The 25149-nt window shown below is 34.9% G+C and overlaps 1 protein-coding gene across 6 annotated transcripts in view; it reads right to left on the bottom strand.

The window, feature by feature from the left end:
* KDM4C (lysine demethylase 4C) overlaps window positions 1–25149 on the bottom strand; it is a 280048-nt gene that overhangs the window by 65853 nt on the left and 189046 nt on the right. For all 6 annotated transcript variants that reach the window (XM_017732833.1, XM_017732834.1, XM_017732835.1 and 3 more), the window contains 2 exons: window positions 9975–10160; window positions 3551–3721 (listed from right to left, as the gene is read on the bottom strand). In XM_017732833.1, the coding sequence (XP_017588322.1) occupies window positions 3551–3721; window positions 9975–10160 (357 nt within the window). Of the gene's footprint in view, window positions 1–3550; window positions 3722–9974; window positions 10161–25149 lie in introns of those variants that run through there.

The following is a 25149-nucleotide window of genomic DNA, read 5'->3' as shown; positions in this document are numbered from 1 at the left end:
GCTTTTGACAGCTGTAATCTGAATGTTTTAACATGAAATAATATGTATTTTTTAAAGAGGATGCTTTTTGGATTTTATCAGAACCTCAGAAAATTACCAAATAGTGGTTCTGCAAAAAATCCTCATGAACTCCTGAATACAGGATCAATTGTCCTTCCAAACACATCTCATTTCATCAACATTTAAGATGCTCTTGCTTTTAAGGAATAATTACAGCAGCATTCTATAAGCTACCATGTTAACCCAATGTTATTTGATTTATAGATTTTAATAAGCAAAGTTCATTTTGGGTTGTGGACATGACTACCCAAAGACCAACTTCACCTTCTCAGTGGATAACACCAACATTTATACACTTAAAGGTAAACTAAAACACAGTGTGGTTATGTTGGCATGTCATTTTTCTTTGCCTAGTTCTCTTGATAACCACAAGGTGAAACCATGACATCAAAGAATTCTCTGTAAACTCATCACTGAAGGAACAGGGCACTTAATGGGGCAAGTGCCTGGAAGGATGTTTACCACTTCAGGAGGTGTATGCTCAGCTCTCCTGTAATCAGACCTCTCGACAGACTCAAAGCATGCTTCACTCTGCAATTATCTGTTTTCAGTGATTCGCAATCAATATAATATGGTGGCATCTATCTCCCCCCAAACACGTATACTGCAAAGCATCCTGTTCTGTTGGGATTTTAATAAGGTAATATGGGAACAACTTCATCCAAATCTTATACGTATATGTATATAAGGCATATTGGCAGCCACAATATATACAGAAACAAATAAAACTTCTAGCTATATACCAAGAGTATTAATTTCTAGCAAAATGCTAAGATATGCCAGTGCAGATATATCCATTAGGTATCAACGGGGGGGGGGAAAGGAACTGTGGGACACCCTCCCTAAATGATCAGACCAAAGTACTGAAAAATTTCCTGATGCATAACCTGTGAACTGACATCTGGCCTACTGGGTTGAACAGTACTGTTCTTGGTGCTGAGCTAGGGGCTGTTTGACAAGTTACAGAGCATTAATACTTCAAGAAGTGGCAAGTGGCACACATACATGCTGTCTGCTGGTATCAGTTACTCAGGACTGCAGTATGTGCACTCCCTAGCTGTGTGCACGCATCGTTAAACTAACTGCTGAAGTTGTCATCTCATGTCCTTTAAGATACCATGTACTGTCCCCCCTACTGTAGTCTTCCCATGAATTACAAGAGGCATTTGTCCTGCTGCTGCTTCCAGGAAGAGATTGTACCCATATACTCTTTTACACCTCTTACATCTTCTGGGTTGAAGGAAAACAGATTGGTTAGCATATTGAACAGCTAACTCATAGGTTTAAACCCTGTAATTGAGGAGTGATTAGTCTAAGAAATCATGTATTACACCCAAGCAATAAATACTGTTGAAATTAAAAAATCTAAATATGTATCTATAGCTAACACACTTAAAAAGTCCCAAGCTAATATATTTAGTAAATGCTAACACAGACCAAGAGAAATACATATGAGAAGAGAACAATGTATACCCTGATTTGGTTGCTATTGAATGCAAACAGAGTTTCACAAAGCTTCAAGACTGAACTTTCCCTGCTCCCTATTTTCCTCCTTAAAAATAAATCCCTGTGTCTGAACATTGGAATTCTGGTCTATTGTGAGCTGAGCTGAAATTATGTAGTGGATTCAGCACGTACTAGAAGAGCAAAAAGCTCCTGCTATCTTTGTGAGCTGGCTGAAAAGTGAAAACAGATTAGAAAAATAAGTTCTTCAATAGGCAGCAACATTGCTTTCACACCAGATTTGATAAATAAGTCCTCCCAGCGGCACTAACACCTGATACGCACATTGCATGGATTAGTAAGTTTTAGTCTGAGAAGAAGAAAAAACACTTTTTTTTCAGTTCCAGTAACTGCTGCAGGTATATTATCTAATGAAAACACAAGAAGATTTCTCTAAGGAATGTGAAATTGGTTTGGTGTTTCCATCAAACAATTAAATGTTGCTCATCCACTATCTGAGAAGCACTGAGGCATATCCAGACCTGATTACATTTATTCTTAGCTCCAGATCAGACTCCCCCACTAGGACAACAAGCAGTTCCTCATCTTAGCCTTACCAGATCCTTGATACAGGTATTTACAAAAGGGGTTTCTAATAACAATACAGCCACATTTACTTAGTATCTTGATCATCCTAAATCAAAATGTCTTTGATCATTAATGGAGCCCTTTGGAGTATTTCTCATTAAAGGATAAATTTTCAAAGACGCATAAGAGAGATTTGCTGACTGACTTCTATTCAGACCACTGGGAGGTAAACAGCTCAATCCCCACACACTGATCTGAAATGCAGATCTTTCAAATACCGTCTTTTCAAAAGGTGCCAGACTTTTCAGTAACTAAGAAGCTTCTAAGAACAACAGTATTGTTTCCACTGACATATCCATCAGTTAATGCTACTTTCAGGAAAATATTAGGTGTGCAGAAAGCAGAAGAGCTCAGAGACTTTCATGGGAGAAAAATATGGAGCCCTCCTAGGAGTTGTATCTCTTGAGCTGCAAAGCCAGTATTCTCTGGCACCACTGTGTAAGACAGGCTCTTCCCCTCTACATAAAGAAAAGGACTAAATTAAAAGTGGTCTTGCAACAAACAGCACTTTTGCATATCAGTGTTCCCTGGAGGCTCTAACTTTTAGAGATTATTAGTAGGCGGTTCTCCAAAAGTACTGGCTTAGCACAAAAAAGACTCAGAGGATCATGAAGGTAAACAAGGATTAGAGTCACATCATGAGAGAGATGTCAAAGGGCACTCAATAAACACCACGAAGCTTAACATCCAATGTGTTCATTGCAAACATGGAGGGAAACAGAATCTTTCTCCAATTGCGAGTTTTGTTCATATGTGCCAAGTGCACAGTGGGGTCCTCAACAGTTATGAGAGACGTGGTAGTTTATGTAAGTGCATAAGGGAAATCAAAATCTCAGCTCCTTTTTGAAAATATAACAAACTATACTACATATAGATAAACTACTATCTTCTCCCTGATGATTTTTATCATTAATAATGTAGTCTCACAAACTAAATATCAAGAAGTGTAAATAAGTTGTTAGAACAGATTCTTGAGAGCTATTCTTCACATTACAGCAGAAGTTTTCTATTCTGCAAGGAATTTTTACAAGTTATCTCTAAGTGACAGAGAACGATATATGGAATTCCCTCATTCATATCCTTTATTAAATACATATTTCTTATTTAATTAAAAGATTTTCTAAGATTACTCTTGATTCATTTGGCGAAATGGCAAAGACTAATTAGAACAACCAAGGTTTGGAAACCCATTAGAAAATAATCATTCTCAGCAGTTAAAGTAGGAAACATGAACTGAATATTAAGATGTTATTTCCTCAAGGTCATAAGAATTAGTTCAAGAGGTTCCAACTCTCTAATTTACAAAAGAAGAACAATCAAATCCTGCAAAAAAACCCACCGAAAAACCAAAAACCAAGAAAACAAACCAGAATGAATAAGAATCTGAGAAAGTACTTACTACAATGTCTTCAGGAAAAGTATCCAGACTGAAGGAGCCATCATCAAACATGACTTCATAGAAAAGCTGAGATGTCACTCCTATGACTCTGCAACTATAGTATCGTGTATTTCTATGTTTCGTGATGACTGTCTGCCCAACTGTAATGGCTTTCTCACATGCTTTAGCTCTCTTGAAAAAAGGAAGAATTTAAAAGAAAAAGTAAATTTAAAATACCAGCTTACTCATAAAAAATTTATTAGTGTAAAAACAGGGTTGATAACAATATAAAAACTTCAAATGAAATTAATTAAATTCAATCATGATAACATAATTTCTTTTACATATGAAATTTCTCTATTTGTGGGAAAACAAATGACATCTGAAGAATACCAGATCACAGCATATTTTTGCAACTGATGCCTTAACACTATTCTGCATTAGATCAATAAGACACAATTAGAAAAATTTGTAATTTTTATTTGTAGTATAATTTGTAGAATTTTCCTGAAAGACATAAGATATAATGAACCAAGAGTATGATTTTTTTTAAATGATGGGATTTTGAAGTACTGGATTTCTGTATGATTCTACATAATAGAATGAAATTTTGCCCAGTGAGATGCAGTAACTAAATGCATATCCAGTTCTTGCCAGAGCTGTCTACAGCAGTGTATCTGAGAAACTTTTTAACCCATATTGTGCGGAACTTTTGCTTTAAAGATTCAAACAGCACTGATCACTCTTCGTCAGTTATTTACATAGTATATCAGTAACAATATTTTTTTTTTTTCACTTTCCATTTGTAATTCTCCAGAGCTAATTATATCAATCAGAAGACTAGCAGGGTTGTTAAACTAAGTCAAAATTCTACAACAATTCTACATCTACTTGATGGCTTCTATAAATATAAAAAGAATGGAACCTTATAGGAAGGCAATCACTAAGAAGCTCACACTATGCAGAGTTCCCAACTACTGTATCCCCATGAACCTTCCACTTTAAAAGGAACCTTCTTCACCAGGAAATATAAAATCAGTATCTTCTCATCCTAGTAACACAAGTGTCTAGAAGGCACTTCTTTCCTATGAGCTTGACTATTCAGTATCTCACAATGGTCCATTTTTTTTTTGCAAAGGTGAGCTATTCCAAGTTTGGCTACATCTGAACAGTTGAACATTTCTAGTTATGTAAGATACATGTGCACTGGAATATCTAAGGATGAAATATTTTTTTATTAGAAATGTTTATATAAACTGTAAGAGAATACTTTTATACACAGTCCACACTAAAGTAATCATCAAATTTCCTAGCACTGCTTTTGAAATGTTCAAAAACAGTGAATTCTTCAGTCAATATAATAGTCATAAAATTGTCTTATGAAAATCTGGAAAATCCTACATCTGTAGGATTTTTATCAGTAGAGTTGAAGAGAATAAAGAACAGCATCAGTTCTTTCAGTTAGATTTCAAGTACTAGCAGTAATGTGAATGCTTCAAGGTAAGAGGAAAAACCCAGACTAAACTTGAAGACTTCTGGTTTTGCACTGACTTCTTGTCACTACTGGGCTTCTTTCTTGGACCTATTTATGGGATTTAAAACTTTTAAACCTGTCTGCTCCTGAAAACTAAGGGCATAACAAGTACAAATATTCTGTGCCATTTTTATAGGCAGTGCAGTAAATCTCTGTGTGTCAGAGCTCTGCCTGTCACAGACATTTGGAGGATTTAGTTGAGGTCACCTCAGATAGTAAAACTCAATGATGTTCCTAAAGCATTTCCAAGTGTACCTAGAAATAATGTTCTGAGCATACTCACGAATTATTTAACCACTACATGTATAATAAAATTATTTCTTCCTCATTTTAACTGTCTATAGTTAGACTAAATATAAAAATTAATTACATAAATAGCATTTGACTGTTATTATCATAGGAGCGATAAAATGTCGATAAGCATGTTTTATCCAACCTTGAAACATATGTAAACATACATGCTAATTTATTATCCTATTCAGCTTTTGGCAGGGGCAGAGGTGGATCAGATGTAAACTAGAGACTATTAATTGATTTATTTATATGAGATAACAGAAAAAGTATTATACTATAAAAAAACCCAAGGAGATATTGCTCTATTAAAAGGTTTAAATCTTCTCTGAAAGAAGGTGTAACTGTTCAGAGAAGATGGAGTGCAAATTAATTATCTTAAGAGATAATACAGATTCATTTAATGATAAAGTTTTCAGAGAAGGATGCCATTTCTCATTAGAAAAAGTAATAAAACCCAGAAATGCATTCTAGCTCAAGGAGAAGATTGTTTTTTAGTATGTTATCTTCATAGGATTCTTAATTTATTTCTCAGAAAAACATATTCACAAGTATACTCTGTAATTGATGGCGTGTGCCAGAAATCATTCCCTGACAGAAAATCTTACGAATTTATTGATGTTAAGAATGTCATTTTTGATCAGAAAGGACAGCTGTTATGTAAGGAAGTCTATCAGAGCAAAGAAACAGCTGTGGTAGTTACAAGATTATTGAGAAAGCTGTGATTTAAAAAGCATGATTTTCTTTAATGGTACCAAAGCCAAGAGTGAACTAATATAGTGGAAGAAATACAGAAAACAACCAGATACAAAGAAAAAAACTCTCATCTCCCCTTCTGTGTGCAAACTGCAAAAAGATAAAAGGGAAAATTACTTTCTCCTTAATCTTCTGTATGGCAGGAAACAAAAACCTTAAATACATAAACTATGTGAGTATGAATTCAGAATAACTATCATGAAATAGGTATCTGATGTACATCTAAATACCTAGAAACTTTCTCAGGCTACAGTTTTTAATGAGGGATCCTAAAATATCTGAGACTTATTCCATTCAGTAACATAACTCTCATGTCATCGTTTACTCCTTGGAATTCGAATTTAGACATAGAAATTATGCATGACATTTCAAAAATAATCCAGCTCATGATTTTTCAATAACATGACCTTCTGAATGCATGGCTTAGTCTTTCTGAGATGTTCAGGGGCTGGCAGTAGTTGGCAGACAGTGGCAAACAATGACACTGCGTCACTAAGTTACTCAACAGAAGGATCTACAGCTTCCATTGGACAACATCCCTTCATTCCCTGTGTCCTGCAGAGGTTAAGAACTGGCCAATAATGGTAGAAGGTAATTTTAAATAGCTCCAAAACCAGCAACAGCAGGTATTTGCATTTCCTGTCTTCTAAAAGACTGTTATTCTTTCAAATGTTACTGGGGCTGTCTAGAGAGCCCCTTCCGTTCACAATTTCTAAATGAAACAGCTGTGAGAATAGGTTTGTCTCCAGCTGGCTTTTTCTGATCCACAGGGCTGTCTTTGCTAATCTCATATGGATCTTTTGGGTTTGGTTCTTCTTCTATTAGAATAGTTGCAGACAACTTCTTTTTCTCATTTTCTTGTGTATGAACAAGTTCCTTTAATCAAAATAAATCCATCTGCAGCACCTATTCTCAACTGTACTTCCAAGTGTTCTTGCAGTTTTGATGACAAAAATGTGAGTGATACGTTTCATGCCCAGAAACAAGCACAGTCAAAGAGAAAAAAATTAAAAAAACCAAACCAAAACCTCTAAGTAGCAAATCACAGAGCCTTCCTTGTATATTAACAGTCCAATTTACATAAAAATTAACATAGGCAGTGACAGCAATAACCCAAAACACTGTATAAAAAATTTTTTCTGCTGGCAAATTTTTGTGTTACTTCTAAAGCTGCACCTTTAGCAAATACAAGAGGCATACTTAGTTTTGAGTCCACGAACACGCAGAGAACATATTTTTGAATTATCAACATTTAAAAACTCCAGCTCTTAGTATTTCTATATTTACTTCATTTGGCAGCACCAGATGAATTCAAGGATTATTGCTTCCCCTTTTGATTTTCCCTTCAATGATTTTTCTTCAGAAGACCCCACCAGTGTTTTCAATGACTGAACACACAAAAGTACTTCAAAATACTGAAGACAATACAGAACCTGATCCCAGTGGAAAAGACTTACTGAAAGTATGTTGATGAAAAATATTGCTTGAGTTTACAGCCATAATTAAGTTGGATGCATACTCTACTTCATCACTACAATAAGCTCTTGCCTGAGGTGAAGACATACACTAACAATAGTAATAATACACATTTATCTATTTAGGTAGGTCTTTCTTGTTGAGCACCCTCACTGATTTACATATTAAAATACCACTATAGGTATGTGTCACAATATTTCCTAGTACCCAGAAGTCATTCTTTGATTGAGTTTTTGGGTTTTGACTTTTTTTTAAACTTGAAGAAACCATCAAACACAGAAGGTAGTCACTGAGCATTTAGACACAATACTTAAAGATCACCATCTTGATGAAAAATCAGACCATTTTTAATTTTTTTTCCTTGAAATTAGGAGAAGTGATAGTTGTCCTTGCTTTATGAACAATGTTTTCTGTTAAATACAAGAAGAGATTTTTTACATACTGACAAGACAATTTATTTGACTCCTGTAAAAATTTGCTAAGTTAATAAAATATTTCAGTCTGGATGATTCCCTGTTCTGCTTCTAAGCAAGGAAAGTAAAACAGGCAAAAAAAAAAAAAATTTGATCAAAAGTAAGATACGTTGCTATGCCTAATGGTGAAGAGCAATGTTATTTCTGCATGAAGAAATAGCTAATAGCTAAGAAAAGCATAACAAGAAAACCACTGGTGAAAAAACTTCCAAAGGCTTAAAGATGTGATTAGATTAATTATCCAAAAGACAGAGTATAAAACCAAGCATTTAAAAACATATGGCATTCTCCTTTGTCTCAGGAGTAAGCTAAGAATTTTACAGAAAAGGATTCTTTAACAACGTATCTGCTCTTTCCAAGTTTTGACCCAATTGAAAACACAAAAGCCTAATTTTTGTTTCTCTTCTGCAAGCCTGACTTTCAGCTGAGCCATGGAAAAAAAAAGGTAATAATACTGAATCTTTTCATAAAAGGTTAGTGCTGAGTTTCAGGGAAGGATGTAATAGTCTCATTCCAAGATACTTTCAATGTCCTTCACACAGCCTCTTAAACAATAGCCACACAAAATCCTGGCTTTTTCCATAGTTGATGCGGTTTCTTTACTTGTAGACTACCTAATATAGGTCAAGAAAATCACCAAGAAAGCATGGGATTTATGGGACTGATGCAAATCTCACTACCTGGAATATAAAGACTTTTTCCAAAAAGATACTAGAAAAAATTTGGGAAATGTTGGCCCTATTTTTACTGGCCATTAATTTAAACCAGTAATTTTCAGCTAATTATAAAGTTTTCAAAATACCCCAAGTAGAGTATCTTAAGTTGCCTGTACAGATAGAGGTTTGTTTGTTTTTAAAACCAGACTAATTTTCTTGGAAAATGTTTGAAGAAATTAAAACCATGTAAAGTGTACTGGTTTAACATGTTAATTCATCTTGTAAAACAAAAATATTAAAAAGCTTAACAATTCTATGGAAAATTTAAACAGGGATAAACAATATATCTCCCTTTTTAAGAACCACCTGCAGATTGAACACTCAGGACTGATTACTCTAGTTGGGAGGCATTAAAATTTAGTACACTTGAAAGAAAATCCTACTCTTCAGTAGTCTTGTCATTAAGACCAAGGATTCACTGAGAAGGTCTTGAAAGAACAACATCTATTACACAGACATTACCTGGGTTTATGTCTTTCATTCCTAAGGTATAAAAGAGAAAAAAAAGTCCAACTTGACTAACTTACCAAGTTCTTTTAATAAGACTATGTTAAGTCTTTCTAGTTTGCTAGGAAGCAAAATACAGCTTTAAAAGCCCAAGATGAGCAGCAAGAGTTCTCTCTTAACTGAGATACCAACCATTTATTCAAGTAAAAGACATTAAACTAATTCTTCATTGTGTCTCATCTAAAATTAAAGGCTCCTCCTCAGCACAGAATAGAAATAAAAAGGCAGTCATAACATGAATTTTCATGGCATGCCAGTGTGACTTTGCCAGATGAGAGAATAATTATAATTGGATATTTTCAAGAGACTCTTTGGCTGCAGAACAAAGATTTTACATATACACCACATCCATTATCTCACAGGATCTCTGAGTATTTGCAAGATACTGTGATCTGGGTATTTATAATACACTTCAGGTTAACAAAACAGAGAACTCAGAGATTTGTTCTGGCTGTCAAAACAATATATTCAACAAGGACTTTAAATGCAAAAACGTGTTAGGCATATCAGGAATTATTTCTCCCAGGTAACCGCATAAGGAAAAACTTTCAAGGTGTAATAGATTGCTAAGCATGAAAATATGACAGACAGAACTACTATAATACATAGTGTGGATCCTCTCCTCCATTTTCTCTGAAAACATAATTTAATTCTGCAATTCCATTTTTTAACAAATAAAATATATTCCTTACCACATTTTGGTTGATCTTGTGCCTGAAACATGTGATGTAGAAAACATATGGCCAGTCATCAGGTTCCATCAGCACTCCTGTAGCGTGGGCACAGGTAACATGGAAGGATGCTGGGCAGCGTCCATATGAACACTGAATGCAGGCACCAGAGATTTTCTTAACTCTCTGCCTGCAGAAGATACATTTCTATAGGAACAAAATAAGCAGAGTATTTTCTTTGTTACTCCAACTTCACTGACTCGTGCAAGTAACTCAAAGACCAAAAAGTTATTTGTGATCCAATTATTACATTTTTTACCTTACAATATGCACAGCAAAAGGAAAAGCATTTATTAATTACAAGGAACTTAGTAATATGGTAATTAACACATAGCATTTTTGCCTTTTTATATCAATTTGAAGACAATCTGTTCCAATGCTATAGCAAGAAAAATAGATAGATAGATAGATAGATAGATAGACAGATACTTAAAAGTGTAATTTTAAATTCCATACTCTGAAAATTAACCTATTCCTCCTAAAATTGGTAAATCAAAAACCCTATACATGATTTGACAAAAAACAACAGCAAGACTCAAAAATAAAGAGAATAGGCACACTGAAATGTAGGGCTAAACAGGACTTCCATATATCATATAACTTAGTTCCCTACTATAAAGCTGGACTAAATATATATGTAGACAGTCTTTGTAAAATGGCTAATCTAACACGTTCAGGAAACAGTTTCTACAACATCCTCAGATAGCCTGTTACAGTGGATAAATCTAAGTCAGAGATGTTTCCTTTATCTCAAGCCTTTGCATAATTCTACAGCTGAAGGCTGTTCCTAAGACCATTTTTATTTTTTAGCCTGGTTTTCATTGGTTGAATATTTAATATAATGTCAATACAGTAGCGTGTATTTCCTCATGTCATGTACTCAATCATCATGTCAACAGACTTACTGGTATCAAGACACACTGGTTTCTTTCCTTTTGAAAAAATGAAGACCACATCAAAATAATGTCACTATTTTCTAAGTGACACAAGTAAGGAGCCACTAGGAAAAGAAGATGAAGGGATATAAGCTAGGTTAACCAAGTCTGGGGAGTAAGTTCTAATATACTAAAAAATACAATACAAGATGAACAGTACCTTGCCACCATAAGGCATTAACAAGCACACCAGGTAGAATAATTATTTCAGTAACTTCTATGGCCAACTGTTTTATATCACATATGAGAACTATCCTCTGATAGCTCTCATCACAACTAACAAAAATGCAAATGTTATTGATGATCACAAAATTATCTCAGCTATCATAAATAGATTTTATGCAATGACACAAAACAATTAATTCAGTCAAACATACTCTTGGAATATTGCTTACTTCCATTCGTTCTAAATTTGCTGCCCACCGATTTGTTAAACACACTCATCTGCCTATGTTGAGAACACAAGTAAAAATAATTTTGATGTGTTTTTGCTACACGATTAATAATTCAAAGTATTTACTAATAAGTCACGTCTAATTCTTATTCACAGGTGACCAGAGAACTTTCTTCTCCATTGTTTATTGATTTTCATATTCTGCATAAAACCAGCAGAAATTCTATTATATAATTCAGCACTTAAATAACTTCAATGACTTCTGGCACACAGTGACAGAAATAATACTGGTAAGGGCTAGTCCTGCCACACTCACTGGTTCTAGTTCCTGTATCATCCTGAATGTGAAATACTCTTGAAGTTCTGCCTTCATGTTCACCCTTTGAAAGCAAACTGCCTGCATGGCATTGCACAAGCAGAAATTAAGAGTAGTGCCTAGCATCTGAACCTAGTGAAAAATTTTAGCTATCATTCACTAAAAGGACCAGAATTCAGCTCACTCTACTGTACCACCATCAGGTTTGAAAGCCTTATAAGACGTAAAGATGATTTTGCCATCAAAAGAAATGTTTCAGAGATTTCGCTCATGTGCTGACATCTTGTTGTGCGTTTGTATTCATGTGCATGAGGTACTTTTCAGGTAAGTGGAGTAACTGTTTTCCAAGGGAGCTTAAAGATTTCTTCTATATATACATATTCAGAACCTACTAAGTGGAAATTCCAGGTAGATAATACAATTGAAATCTGATATGTGAAATGTCTAGACACTGCGTTCATACAAATAACAGCACTCCTCCGTAATGCTTTTTCATAGATATACACATAAACGCACCAATCCAATTAATGGAAGAAGAGCACTTATGAGTATTAAAAGAAAAACAAAATAAAGCAACAACAACAAAAAAACAACCAACCAAAACCCCAACAAACCAACCAAAAAACCCCAAAACCAAGACCATACACAAAAAAATTCCACGTGTCCTGAAACAAATACCCCAAAAATGCAGTTCAAACAAAATGTGGAGAATGAGGAAAAGGAATGAATTAAAGTACAGCTCAACTAGCATTAACTGAAGAAATTGTAATGTTACAGCAGGAAGTGCCTGTCCCCTTTAAATTACTGGTTGCACATGCACAAGGGAGCAAACATGTAAACATTACAATGTGTTTTTAAGTTTCTCCTGCATCTTACTAAAGTATTATAAAAATCTAGGAGATGCAAAAATCTAAAACTACACTATGTGAGTAATGCTTCATAAAAAAATATGAACTTACAATTCTAATTATGTACAACTGTTCTTCTATATTAATATTTTAAGGTTAATTACCTTCCAGAAGTAGAAAATCTGAGGAAAATAAAAGCCATGTAAGGACAGCAAGAAATGCTGAAAAAGAAGCTGGAAATGTAGTCAGGAAAACTGCAACTGGGACACATTAAATGGCATGGCCAAATCCTTGGAAATTAGAGTAAAACTTCATCCCTCCCCATAAGAGAGGCTGATTATTCTGTTCTCTTCCAGCACAGGTTAACTTAAGGAGAACATGTCTGACAACCCGGCATAGTGTGAGCAAACCCTTCTCACAGTGTTTTTCAGAGTTTCAACTTGAAAGTACTGAAAATAATTAATTAAAAAACAAGCTGTCCAATTACTATTGTCTATATTCTTATTTCAGTCATGTTCGTGTTAAATTAGTGTAATTCTGATGAGAAGTAAAGTTGCTTCAAATTTACTCTTCTATAAAAGGAACGCTGCTTGGCAATATGTATTTCTGTGAATGCAGATTTAAGTTTGCATGATGAAAGTGAAAAAATTCCTATTTAAACCATGCAATAAATCCATCTCACTGCCAATACAAGGAAGGTAATTGTTACATCAGTTAACTCCAAAACATTAATCTTTTGCGCTACACTCATATACTCTTCAGGTATCAACAAGATTAAGATCATGGATGTGAACAGGAAGAAAAATATTACTGTACATGCAGGAAAAGAAAAAGCATCCTATTTCTCCCTGTCCTTAAGGAGTACCAGAAGAACTATGAAAACCTTCTTTCAAGAATGCAGGAAAATAATCAAGATTTGCAAATAAAGAAATATGCTTCTTATTTTATGTAAGATGCTGTGTCCTTTGTCCAAGCATGACACTGAGAAGGATGTTGCAGATGTATCTATCTCAGCTTTACAATGACTCTCAAACCAAGGCATGAATTTTGAAAAGTACACATGGAAGTCCAGTATACAAGCAAACTACAGCTTGCATAACTGTATCAGGAAACATAGCCCCATTCAGACATAAGACAAAAAGCTCCTTCATATTTGAAACTATACATTGAATAGTCAATCCACTCTAACTGATAGATAAAATCAGAACACATAGAATAAAAGCAAAGCTATAAAAAACCTGTTTTGCATAGACTTTTGGAACATTAGCTGAACTACATGAGCTGTATAGTAGCTGTATGTTAGCTGTATGTTAGCTGTATATTAGCTATAGATAGTAAATTGAACTGTGCTGTGTCTGGCCCATACTGGCAATTCTTTCCCTCCCTGGCTTGTGAAAAATAATGTATTTCTCATACTCTCACTTGGGCTTCTACAACATATGAATTTAAATCTTTTTTTCAACTTTGTGATACATGAAAAAAAAAGGGGAGGATGATGCCAATGTACAAAAAATAAAAAATTAAAATAACCCCACTGGAAGAGACCAAAGGAAAAAGGCATTAGAATCTCATGAGAAAAAAGGGAACTACTGTCTTTGAAGACTGAGGTTTCACTCTCCCCCCAGCTCTTCCCTGAAGTCTGACTTTCATAAGTTTGTAAAATGAAGGAATCGTATAGAATGGAACCAATCACAAACTATTTCTGCAAAAGAAAAAGTCTGAACACCTCTTTGTCAGAGCAAACCTTGTATTTAGGTATGTAAGTATGCTACTTGTGAAATGAAAAACTTTACATACCATGAACACATTTTCTAAAATACAATAATGTTAATTCAATGCCCAAATGACAGTTTTTCAGTAACTTGAAACTACAGCTGTTCCTACCAGCTAAAGCAATTGTAGACAGCTAGGAAGAATGTAATTTTGATTTAATGATTCCTAGATATTAGTGCAAAGCAGAGGCCAAGGGGAAAGTAGCTGAGGATCAATCTTAATCAGAAATCCAGATGAAAAAGAATTGGAGAATAAATAAAATTGTTTATATAACTGGAGATTAAGAATATAGGACAGAACAATGTACTGCAATTTTCTAGATTGTGAAATGACCCCTTTTTGCCCCCCAAAAGAAAAATATTCTGGTGCAAATGAATTCCATCATCACGGAATAGCTCTTTAATGTTAATAGTCTGCAAATCTATAAACAGAATGGATATTTAAAAACTAGTCTGGGGAAACCGGATGTCAGCACTTTGCAAAAGAAAGCCCACTGGTAACTTTTATAATAATTTTTATGCATCCTTATTTAAAGATTTAGAAATTGCTTCCCTCAAAAGGAGTGGTATTTACAAATAAAATTCCAGTCCCTAAAAGGGGATCATGAATTAATCACAGTAGCAGTGTTTTCTGATGGAAGGATTTATGAAAATAAGCACAAGCTGAGGTCACAGCAAAAAGCCAGGGATGGATTTTAGGAAACAATTTTGACTATTGATTTCTCCCAAAATTATCTCTATGCCTTGTCAATCAGAGTGACTTAAGTGAAGGAGTTCACTGTAGTAAAGCATTAAATGCTACAAAAAGAAGCTATTTCAAGAGAGCCTCTAAAAATTATTAGATTTCTGAATATTACTAAAACTCATCCCATAAGAGTTCTGCTGCTGCTGCTGCAGTTGGTTAGTAACACTAGTCAGTAACTGATTTGTATATTCTCTTTCTCTTTTACATATTTGCCAGCTTTTTGCCTTCTATGTATCATTTGAAATATTAAGACAGAGACACCATTGTTAACATTAAGAAAATTAATGAAAAATCACAGGTATTTTTTTTCTATAATGTCTTCTTTATCATATCTTCATTCTGTAATTAATCTATTTTGCTTCAGAATTTATATTACCAAATAAGCAATATTGATACTATGTATGACCACACCCTAGATTTGAAAAGTCACCCCACTGTAAGCAACAGAACCCACAGATACCCATAGATTTTTAACAGAGCAAAGATTTTACAGGGAACACTGACAGAAAGAGCTTCACCAGCTTATCAACTGTTATAACCTGAGACTTACAGTATAAACTGCACAGTGAAACGAATCTTTTCCATTCCAAAGCCAGAACATGGAATAAAAGTGAGAAAATATTATAGCACAGGTTGGTAGCAAGGTACTGGCACAAAGATTCATTAACAATGTACAATGCAGTCAGAAGATGCATACTAGGAAGACATTTGACGCATTATCTGCAGACTAGTGAGCGCATGTTGTCTGCACAACCATCTTTTAGAATACAAAGTCAGCACTTAATTTTGGCAGAGAGCATGGTGTGTTTCTATGGAAACAAACTCATTACTGTTTTTACGTTTTATGTTTCCTTTTATTCCTGATTAATTTAAACTGAGATGAGTATTGGAGCTATGAAACTGAGAGATCTTAGAATCAGAAGATGTAAAGAAAGAGACTGTTAGATGATCTATTCTACTTCATTGCTCAGCATGTTTAGGCAATTATATAAAATTAACTAGGAATGTTGTTAGAAAAAGTATCAAGAGACTATCTGGCATCACTCTGGTATTTCAAACATAACAACCAGTACCTCAGGGGGAAAAGCCCTAGTGCTTATAGAAAATGATTTGTAATTTCTTACTATTCAGTAAGTCCGCCTATAGGATAGGGTTGTGGCAAATTAAAGATGGCAGACATTATCTAGATGTAGGCGAAATTCTTTTAGTTGCACATTTCAGCAGAGAAGTAAACATAACACTTCTGCATCAGTAGCAATTAGAAACAATAATCCTATTCTCTAATAACTCTGTGGTAATGTAGTTTTGGGTCTACTCTCAATGAGTGCACTTGTAAGTTGTTTAACTTTGAACTAAACATGAAAAGATACTGAAATTGTGCCACATATACATACTGATTTAAAATACAACTTCAACAGCAGATAAAAATCTACCAGGACTTGCCAAAATCACATATAAATACAGTATCCATCTATTATTTCAGTCAAACTGTTAAGGTACAAATAGCTTCTAATTAATAAGAAAGACAAAAATACAGTGCAGAGCTAAGAAAAATCTTGTTTCTCCTGAAGCATGGATTGTGTGATTGTAATGAAAGAGTCATTAACTGTAGGTTAAAAGAGAAAGAAAAACAAAATACTTGGTGAAGAAGTACTTATTTTGAAAGTCCATGAAAGGGTTTGTGCTCCTGTGATACACTATGCAGTCTCAATAGCTGGTAAAACAAGTGTGTGAGGCAAAAAGTAAGAAATAAAAGGCCATGTCAGGGCTTCAGCTGTGGTCTGCACAGTAGTACTTGCAATCACCAAATCTGTGACTATGCCATATCTTGGCAAATAAACTGCTGTATATTTATTTTCAGTATTCTTGAAGTTCTCAACTTCATAATCACATTTCAACACCAAGCACTGCCATTAAGTCCCTACTTCTTTTCAGGCTAGTGCAATACCACTAGTATTCTATACTGTCAGAGATACTCTGAAAGTACATGAGAAGTCTCTAATTCTACCATAGAATAAAAATACCATATAAACATATCTCTACTATCTCCTCAGTTTTATTTACAACAAGTACTAAAAGGAAAACATTCAATCACCAACATTTTCTTCAAAGAGAAGAATCCCTATATACATAGGGAATATTCTGCTAGCACATATTAACTGAACACAAGAATAAACCCCCCTTTCTTCCAGACTCATATACACCAGGTGACACTGAGAATTTAGTCATCCTAACTCTTCTTTTACCCACTTCGTATCCACCTGCTTTCAGAAATAATATTATGTGACTGTGAGCCCAAACCTTATAAGCAGACTCTCAAGATTTTATCTTTAGTTTCTACATAGTCACTTTTTTTTTAATATGCATTTTTATTAGAGTACAAAACAAATCTTTTTCCCAGACAATGTTTCTTTCCCTGTAGCTTTCAAATGTTGCAGGTCTTCTTTTGTGTTTCTATCCCCCACAATTTTCACCTTCTAGTCTCCAGAATGTACTATAACAAACACAGAAGCTTAAAAAGACCTTTTTTTCAGAAGCACTGTGCCTGTATTCAGTGCATCTTTCAGGCATCCTGAAGTGAACAAGAAATGATTGATGCTAGTATTGGAAGGGCAAAATTTCAGGAAGATTAATACAGGAGGCTAGAAATAATCTCCTTTTCTTTATTCTTCAGGAAGAAAGCCTTTTTATTAAAACTTTCCTTCAGATTTGCATAGACCAGTTTGAATAGATTTGCCATTTACACAAAAGCTAAAATATCTGACAAGCTGTGAAATGCCATTTAGGCTGAAAAGGTGATGAGGCATCATTTCACTGCCTCACTGCTGCAGCCTCCAGGCATCCCATTATTATACTGTAACTGCACTTTTTCCAGCTGATTCCTACAGGCATTACAGGAATTTAAGGCAATGGTCAACTTCAGGTTCTTTTCTGCACTGCAGTCATTCAGTCACACAGTTCTAAACCCCAGTGTGTGGCACAGAGACAAAACAACTGTGCAAAACAAGGGCAAAACTATTCCAAAGAAGAATGGAGGTTAGTGGGGACCTGCAGAGCTCATGTACACCAACACTGACAAAACAGACCTAAATCAGGTTGCATAAGGCCCATCCACCTGACTTTTGAACATCTGCAAAGACAAAGATCCCTCAACCTTCCTGGGCACCTGTTGGAGTGTTCAACCATCAGCTTTCATAGTAAAAAACTCTTTTCACAACACTGGAATTTACCATATTCTGATTTGTGTTCTTTGCCTCTTACTACAATGCACTTCCAAAAAGCATCCATCTCCCTGTTGCCTGTATCCTCTGATTACCTTGGTATAAATAGCAGTGAGATCTTTGCAAAAAGGTGTCTCTTTTCCAGGTTGAACAGACCCAGTTTCCTCAGTCCCTCTGTACATGTTCTGTGCTCCAGACCTGACCATCCCAGTGACCTTTCATTGAACTTGCTCCCATATGTCAATAAAAGCCAGACCAGGTGCTGTCTTAACAAAAGTCAAATAAAAGCGAAGGATGGATCAATACCTTGGGCCTGATGGGTACACTATTACAAATCATGCCCCAGATGCAGTTGGTCCCCTGCTGCAAGGGCACACTGCTGATTGATGTTTAACTTCTCCATCATAATCCCCACTGGTTTTCCTGCAAAGCCAGTCAAGCTAAATTCCTGTGGCAGACTTTGTATTATTCAGTTTCAAAAGAGACAGACTCCCCATAAAATACAGCATGGCTATACAAAATAGTTAGAGAAGACATCTAGAATTTGCCAGCTCAGAAAAGCCTTTAACAGGCAATGAATAGAGAATTTTAAGACACTGTAGGGCCATTTCAGGCTCCAGTTCTTCATGAGTTGCCATTTAATGCACAGCATTGCTCTGAGTAACATCATTATTTATACTTAGTACAGAAATCAGCACTGTTTCTACATAGTTTATTTTTTAACAATTGCCTTATAGTGCTTCATATAAACACATACAAACGCACATAAATTTGCTATTCTAATAAGAGAGCAGTTAAAATTAGACCACCGAGATGCAGCATTGAAAGGATTATATTCTTAGCAATATCCAAAAAACAATTTAAGAAATAAAAAAAAAATGCAAAGACAGTTTTTATCAAAATAAAGGTAGCACCATCTAATAAACTATCATTTTTGAGAATGGCTAGTCAGCAAGGCAGTATCCATAGACTAAAAATGTAGTTCCATACAGAGTCAAAAGCAAACAGTATTACTAAAGAGATAATCATACAAAGTTTAAGACATGTAAGTTTAAATGCTCAGAAACAAGAATCTTGTCAAGCTCAAACAGAAACCTCTGATGACAATAAAAGCACACATATCAAAATTCCATCTACCTACTAGTATGACATTAATGTGCTGCTTTGCATCTTAAAAGATTAGAAGGCAGGAATGGACTTCAGTATCTGTCCTCTGGGCAAGAAGGGGTCATGGCCAATTATGTAGGTGAATGCACTTTGCCTCTGGGAAGGAAAATATTGTGCTTGTGAAGTACACTGAATGAGGGCACAGCTGCTTGTCAAGTTGTTCTCTGTTGAAGGGAAGCTGCTGTGGACAGAATACACTATTAGAAAATTAGGATAAGTAAAAACATTTAGTGTACTTACGTTACTGGCCATGTTACCTGTCATTCCTACAGTAAATCAAGCAAATGCGAGTCATGCCATTCCCAGGTACTAACAATGGTATATAAACGTTTAACCAAGTAAGTCAAAACTTGGAATAAACAGCTATTTCAGAATTAGAACTCTATAGGGTATTTTTTTTTTGGTGCGGGCTTCTTCTTTTCGTTCTTGTTGTTTGGGGTTTTTTTGTTTGAGGATGAGGTCAAGGCACACGTAAGTTTAACATGCACTGTATCACAGAAAGTTTACTTTTCAGTTCTAAAAATCTTGAGGGACTCCATAGTTTACAAAGAAAAGATTATTTCTGAAGCTTTCAGCCAAAAGTCAAAACCTATTTTTCAGCAGAGTTGATGTTAACATTATACCTAACCGGAAAATACTGTCATTTGAACAGACAAAAGTGATAAGGCAGAACAGAAAATGTATTATATTCTTTAAGACATACTAAAATGTATTAAAAAATTCTACAGTCTAAAATCAATCAGTTGTAGTATCTCAGAAATAGAAAGCTATTTCTAAATGTTTCCTTCATTTCTAAGTCCTGTACTAACATCACTAAGTAAATAGTCAGAAGAACCAGATGCAGAAGAGGGTGAGTCTTGCCTTTGAGTATTTAGCCATCATACAAATTCCACAAATCATTTTTCTCTCTAGACTGAAACGTATTGGTTGTTAATATACTTACTGGTTAAAATTATTATTGGCAAAAAATGCAGAAGCATTATATTTAAAATGGTTTTCCCCCTCCATCTTTAATTTGTTTTCCTCTTACCTTCCTCCCGAGATTTAAAAAAAAAATAAAAGAACAGTATGATGTCATTACTGCAGACATGTAAGCAAATGACCTTTTGGTTAAGAAAGTATCACATAGTATCATCCTTCTTGCATAAACCCAAAGTATGTGGAGGTAAGCATAGTTGCAAGTGTTCCAAGTTTGCTATGGAAACAACATTCTTATTTCAAAATATTACAACTGCTCACTGTGGACTATTGGCATGAAAGCTCCCAATCCAAGCTCATTGACAGCTTGTGGAGTGGACAGATGAGGCATGGAAAATGTTTTAAATTAGTTCATTTATCTTGCTCAGACATGGGAAAAGAAGGAGAATTTTTCATGTTTGTAGAAAAAAAAGCAGTGAGAAAAAGAGAGAGAGAAGTGGGGAAGAGGGGAAGGGGGAAAAGGCAGGGGTGAAGTTGACTAAAAAGTTGGAGGAAGGAAGGAAAAACGGTAGAAGGGGGATAAAAGTAGGATAAAGGAGTGATGGGAAAGAGAGCAAAGGTGGAACAGGAGAAAAAGGGGAAAGAAAGCACCTTTTTATACAAATTATTACCAGTTAAGCTACATTTCATACATAACGTATTTTTTGTTCATTAGAAAATATACACCCCAACACTAGCCAAGCTAGCACATGTTCTTAACCAGTTTTGATTTTATCTCCACAGTTTTCTGAGAATGAACACTGGGTTTTATTACTGCATCAAACACATTGAGATTTAAATGGTTTTGTCCTAAGGACTCCGATTGTCCATACACATCCAAGATGAAGAATACAATAGATTAAATATTTAGTTAATACAGTGTCTTATTGCCATGGATGCTATTGGAGCCCAAGACATGATAAGGGGAATGGCTTAAAGGACAGACTAATGTTCCAATGCCTCCTAAGAATATGATTCTGACAAGTTCAGACAAAGATGGGTTTCCTCCTCCTGTTACGAGCTTGGATCACTCTATGGTTACACCTAGAAAGGCAGCCTAGTACTGTATGAAACCACTAGGAGAACCAAAAATACCTGATGCATACATGTCAAACTTCAGTGAGAAGCTCACAGGGAATTTTGCAACAAATAATGAAGTGCTTGGAAATTTATGTAAGAACATAGACTTTTGTGTATCAGAATAATGAACAAACATTACAAAGGTTTGCAATTACTGACTGTTTCAGCGGTATCAGTTCTAATTCCTTATGTAAAGAAGCTTTGAAACCTCTTTGAATTTGAATGTACCGTATCATTCTAAAAGTAAATAGAACAGTGAAACATGCAGTTCAAAGAGAACCTGAAGAAAAAGGAACGTGTGTCTTGGTTATTTCCAACAGGGACACCACCTATGGATAACATTTGGTTATATTTGTACTGCTACTTCATGTACACAACTTCATGTAGAAATATGTATGTCTAATGTTTATATTTGTAATTTATTCCGCATGTCTTCTCCTTTAACTAGCTTTTCAGACACAGTGATTAGGCTTGAAGGAAGTTAGATTTTCCTCGTATCTTTCTCTTCAATGTTTTTCATTTTCTAATTTCCAGCTCTGGGAAATACTCCATATCCTTGATGGACATGGAATTGATTTGTTTAGTGTGAGTATTTGGCAATGACTGTTATTGAAGGGCAAGCTGGTCTCTCTTCCACTGTGATGCCCAGTCCAATAAAACTGCATTAGAAAAAGAAAATTTTTATAAGCTAATTACCTGTTCAGTGTGTTTACTGTCTCATCTATTTGGTCTAACTGGATCCATTTAGCATGCAAATGATTTTGTTCAATTTTGAAATACCCTTTTTAGCATCTTTGGCATCTGGCTGCACACTTTTCTTTCCCAAAAAGCATAATCTATTTACCACTGCAAACAGAACTTCATTAAATCAATAAGTACTAGCCTGACCCACTGGCCCAGTTGTCTAGTTTTGAGAGCTTCTTTCCTTCTGCTTTTGTATCACAAAAATTTTCATGAATGCAGGACTCATTCACAGGAAAACAAACTCCTAAGTACAGATCTAATTTTAAAGGTAATTTTTAAAAAATCCCTACCAAAGGCTATCAGCAACAATATGTAGAAAAGTATGAAAGCCCAGTATTTTAAAAATCACAGAACAGGAAGAACATCCAGCATATAGCCTGACTTTTGACACCAATTTTCTAAACTTCTTTTTGACTAGTTAGACTTCTGGAAGATAATATTTCTCTCCACACAGTGCAACCAACTTCTTTGTTAATGGACCACTAAAAGATGCTTCATTGTGTCTTAACAGCATAATACATTACAGAAGTCAGGTGAAGAAAGGAATTACACCTCTCAGTCTGAAGACATGTCATATAAAAAGCCATAGCTGATATTTCCAGAAAGAAATATAACAACAATCTGCAGACATAGCACTGCCAAGTAATTGGTGAATTTTTGAAAACTTGTCTATCATCAATCAGAAAAGATTTTTTATCACTTGCCCAGAATTCAGCTGAACCCTTTAATAAACTAGAGTCTGACTGAAACAACCAACACTGATTTTAACATGCCATTCATATGTCTAAGCAACTTGATACATTTTTAGAGCAGACATGTAAAATATTTCAAAGCACAATGTACTTGTTTCAGCTCCTAAATAATGCAAAATTGACATAGTATACTATGCTTGGTCCCTAAAAACATTTTAAATGTTTATTCAGGAACTGCAGGGAAGTTTTCACCCCATACACTGTCCATTTGCTACACACAACCTAGTGACTCAGGACCAGAGAAAAAAGACATGGTTATTTGGATCCCTGAAGTATCACAGTATAGAACAGCTAATACAGGGATATGGAGGCACCTGTGATATCCAAACTTTATGTGTAACTGTGAATCATTAATATACTTATTTCTGCCAGTCTGTGCAACATTAAGACTAATAAACCCCTGTGACTCCTGTGGTGGGGGCACACACAGTATAAATCTTCATATAGACTGTACTTGGAACAGTGCACCCTTAGAACAGTGTCTGAGAAGACCCTTAGGACTCCTTTCTGAGAGAGCTCACCGTAGCCTGAGATCACACAGCAGACAACACCAAGAATCTGTATACCACAGAAAAGACAAAGATCAGTCAAGTCTGTAGATGACAAAACTGGTATTTCCCCACTCCATGCTAAAGGGGTTAACATAAATCTCTGTAACAATAATTCACCTTTCTTTTTTAACTTCATCTAAAAATAGAAGCTTCAACAGTAAGGAGGTCACATTTGTTAATCATGCTTTTTAAAAGTTGGGTTTAAACTTTTTACAGAACTATTTCTAGAAGAACAAAGGAAAGCTGAAAAAGGAAAAGGACACAGAATCTTTGTTACATTTAGGATTCAAAGTCTATGTTTTTTTTCTTTCACTGCTTCACTCTGAAATACTGGGGGGGGGTTGGGTTTTTTCTCTCATTTTATCTCATTACTTTGACTCATATTTTTAATTTATGATTAACAGCCATTTTTTAAGCTTTGAGGAAGTTTGTCCAGAGAAACATAGAAGTTAGCAGAAGATCACGCTAAGTTCTCAGAGATATTTATCACTAAGTCAGAAAAAGGCGAAGAACATAATCAATTAAAAAACTTAAGTAAAGCTGCTTTATCCTAATGTGAGATATCAAAAAAATTTTATTGTATTTATCACCATTCATTCTTTAAGACAGCAATCCTATGTTTCTTTATGCAAATGTTCAATAAAAGTGGAAACTCTTGTCAATTTCCTCTATATCCTTTTGCCCTGGAGAGACTGGATATAAAGACTTTTGTGATCTAGAGCTGAAAATGAATGACTATTAAGTAGAGACAAGTTTAGTTATCAGAAATCAGGCAAACATATGTTCTGAACAAAATCACTGAAGTTTTGTTTTTTGTTCTAGAAAGTGCATTCTGAGATCCTGGTGATAAGTTCCACAAAACCAGTTGAAGCTTCTTGGAAATCTTCACTACCATGACTAGCATTTCCAGTGCCAGAAAGCATGACTCTATATGAACTACTGTGCTACTCTAGGCAATTTTGAGCCTAGTCTGCATCAGTTTGATTAGTTTTGTTTTATTGCACTGAGATGGACAGGAGAAATGGTGCACTTTCATGTCTACTTATATATATATTTACAACAGTACACTCTGCACACTGAACTAAGAGTTTAAAAAGTGGTTTGCAAATGAGTTCCAGACACTTCTTAGCTTCTTTCATTTTGTTTGACATACTTCTGAAAGAGCACATTCAAAGTCATGATTCCCTGTACCATTTCCAGAGTTGTTTCTTAGCTAATTTTTATCTGTCACTTAACTGTTTTCACTACTTGAGGTCATCTCAACCTGAACCTGTTTCACTCTATAAGCACAGCCATAAGACCTTTTAAACTTGAGAAGATCTCTGCTTTTACTGAAGTTCCTCTTTCCACATTACTTCTCTATCAACTATCAACAGCAATGAGAAAAAAAATAATAATAATCTTCTTTTGATTTAATGACCTCTGTAATTTATCAGAGACACAAAAACCTCAAAAGTATCAGTTGAACAAAAAGTGAAGACCTAAGTAAATCTTCTAAGAACTTTTAAACTCAAAATAGATGACATTTTTCAATGGTACATGACCTTATTCTGAATAAGCAATCTTGTCCTCTCAATTGTCAATAAAAATAAAATAAATATGACTGCATATGTGCAACAGTCTTTTATCTACTCTTTATGTACAAATTAACAGT

Source organism: Corvus brachyrhynchos, unplaced genomic scaffold, assembly GCF_000691975.1.
Source record: "Corvus brachyrhynchos isolate BGI_N302 unplaced genomic scaffold, ASM69197v1 scaffold194, whole genome shotgun sequence".
Lineage (NCBI taxonomy): Eukaryota > Metazoa > Chordata > Aves > Passeriformes > Corvidae > Corvus > Corvus brachyrhynchos.
This window is presented reverse-complemented; position numbering and strand designations above follow the sequence as displayed.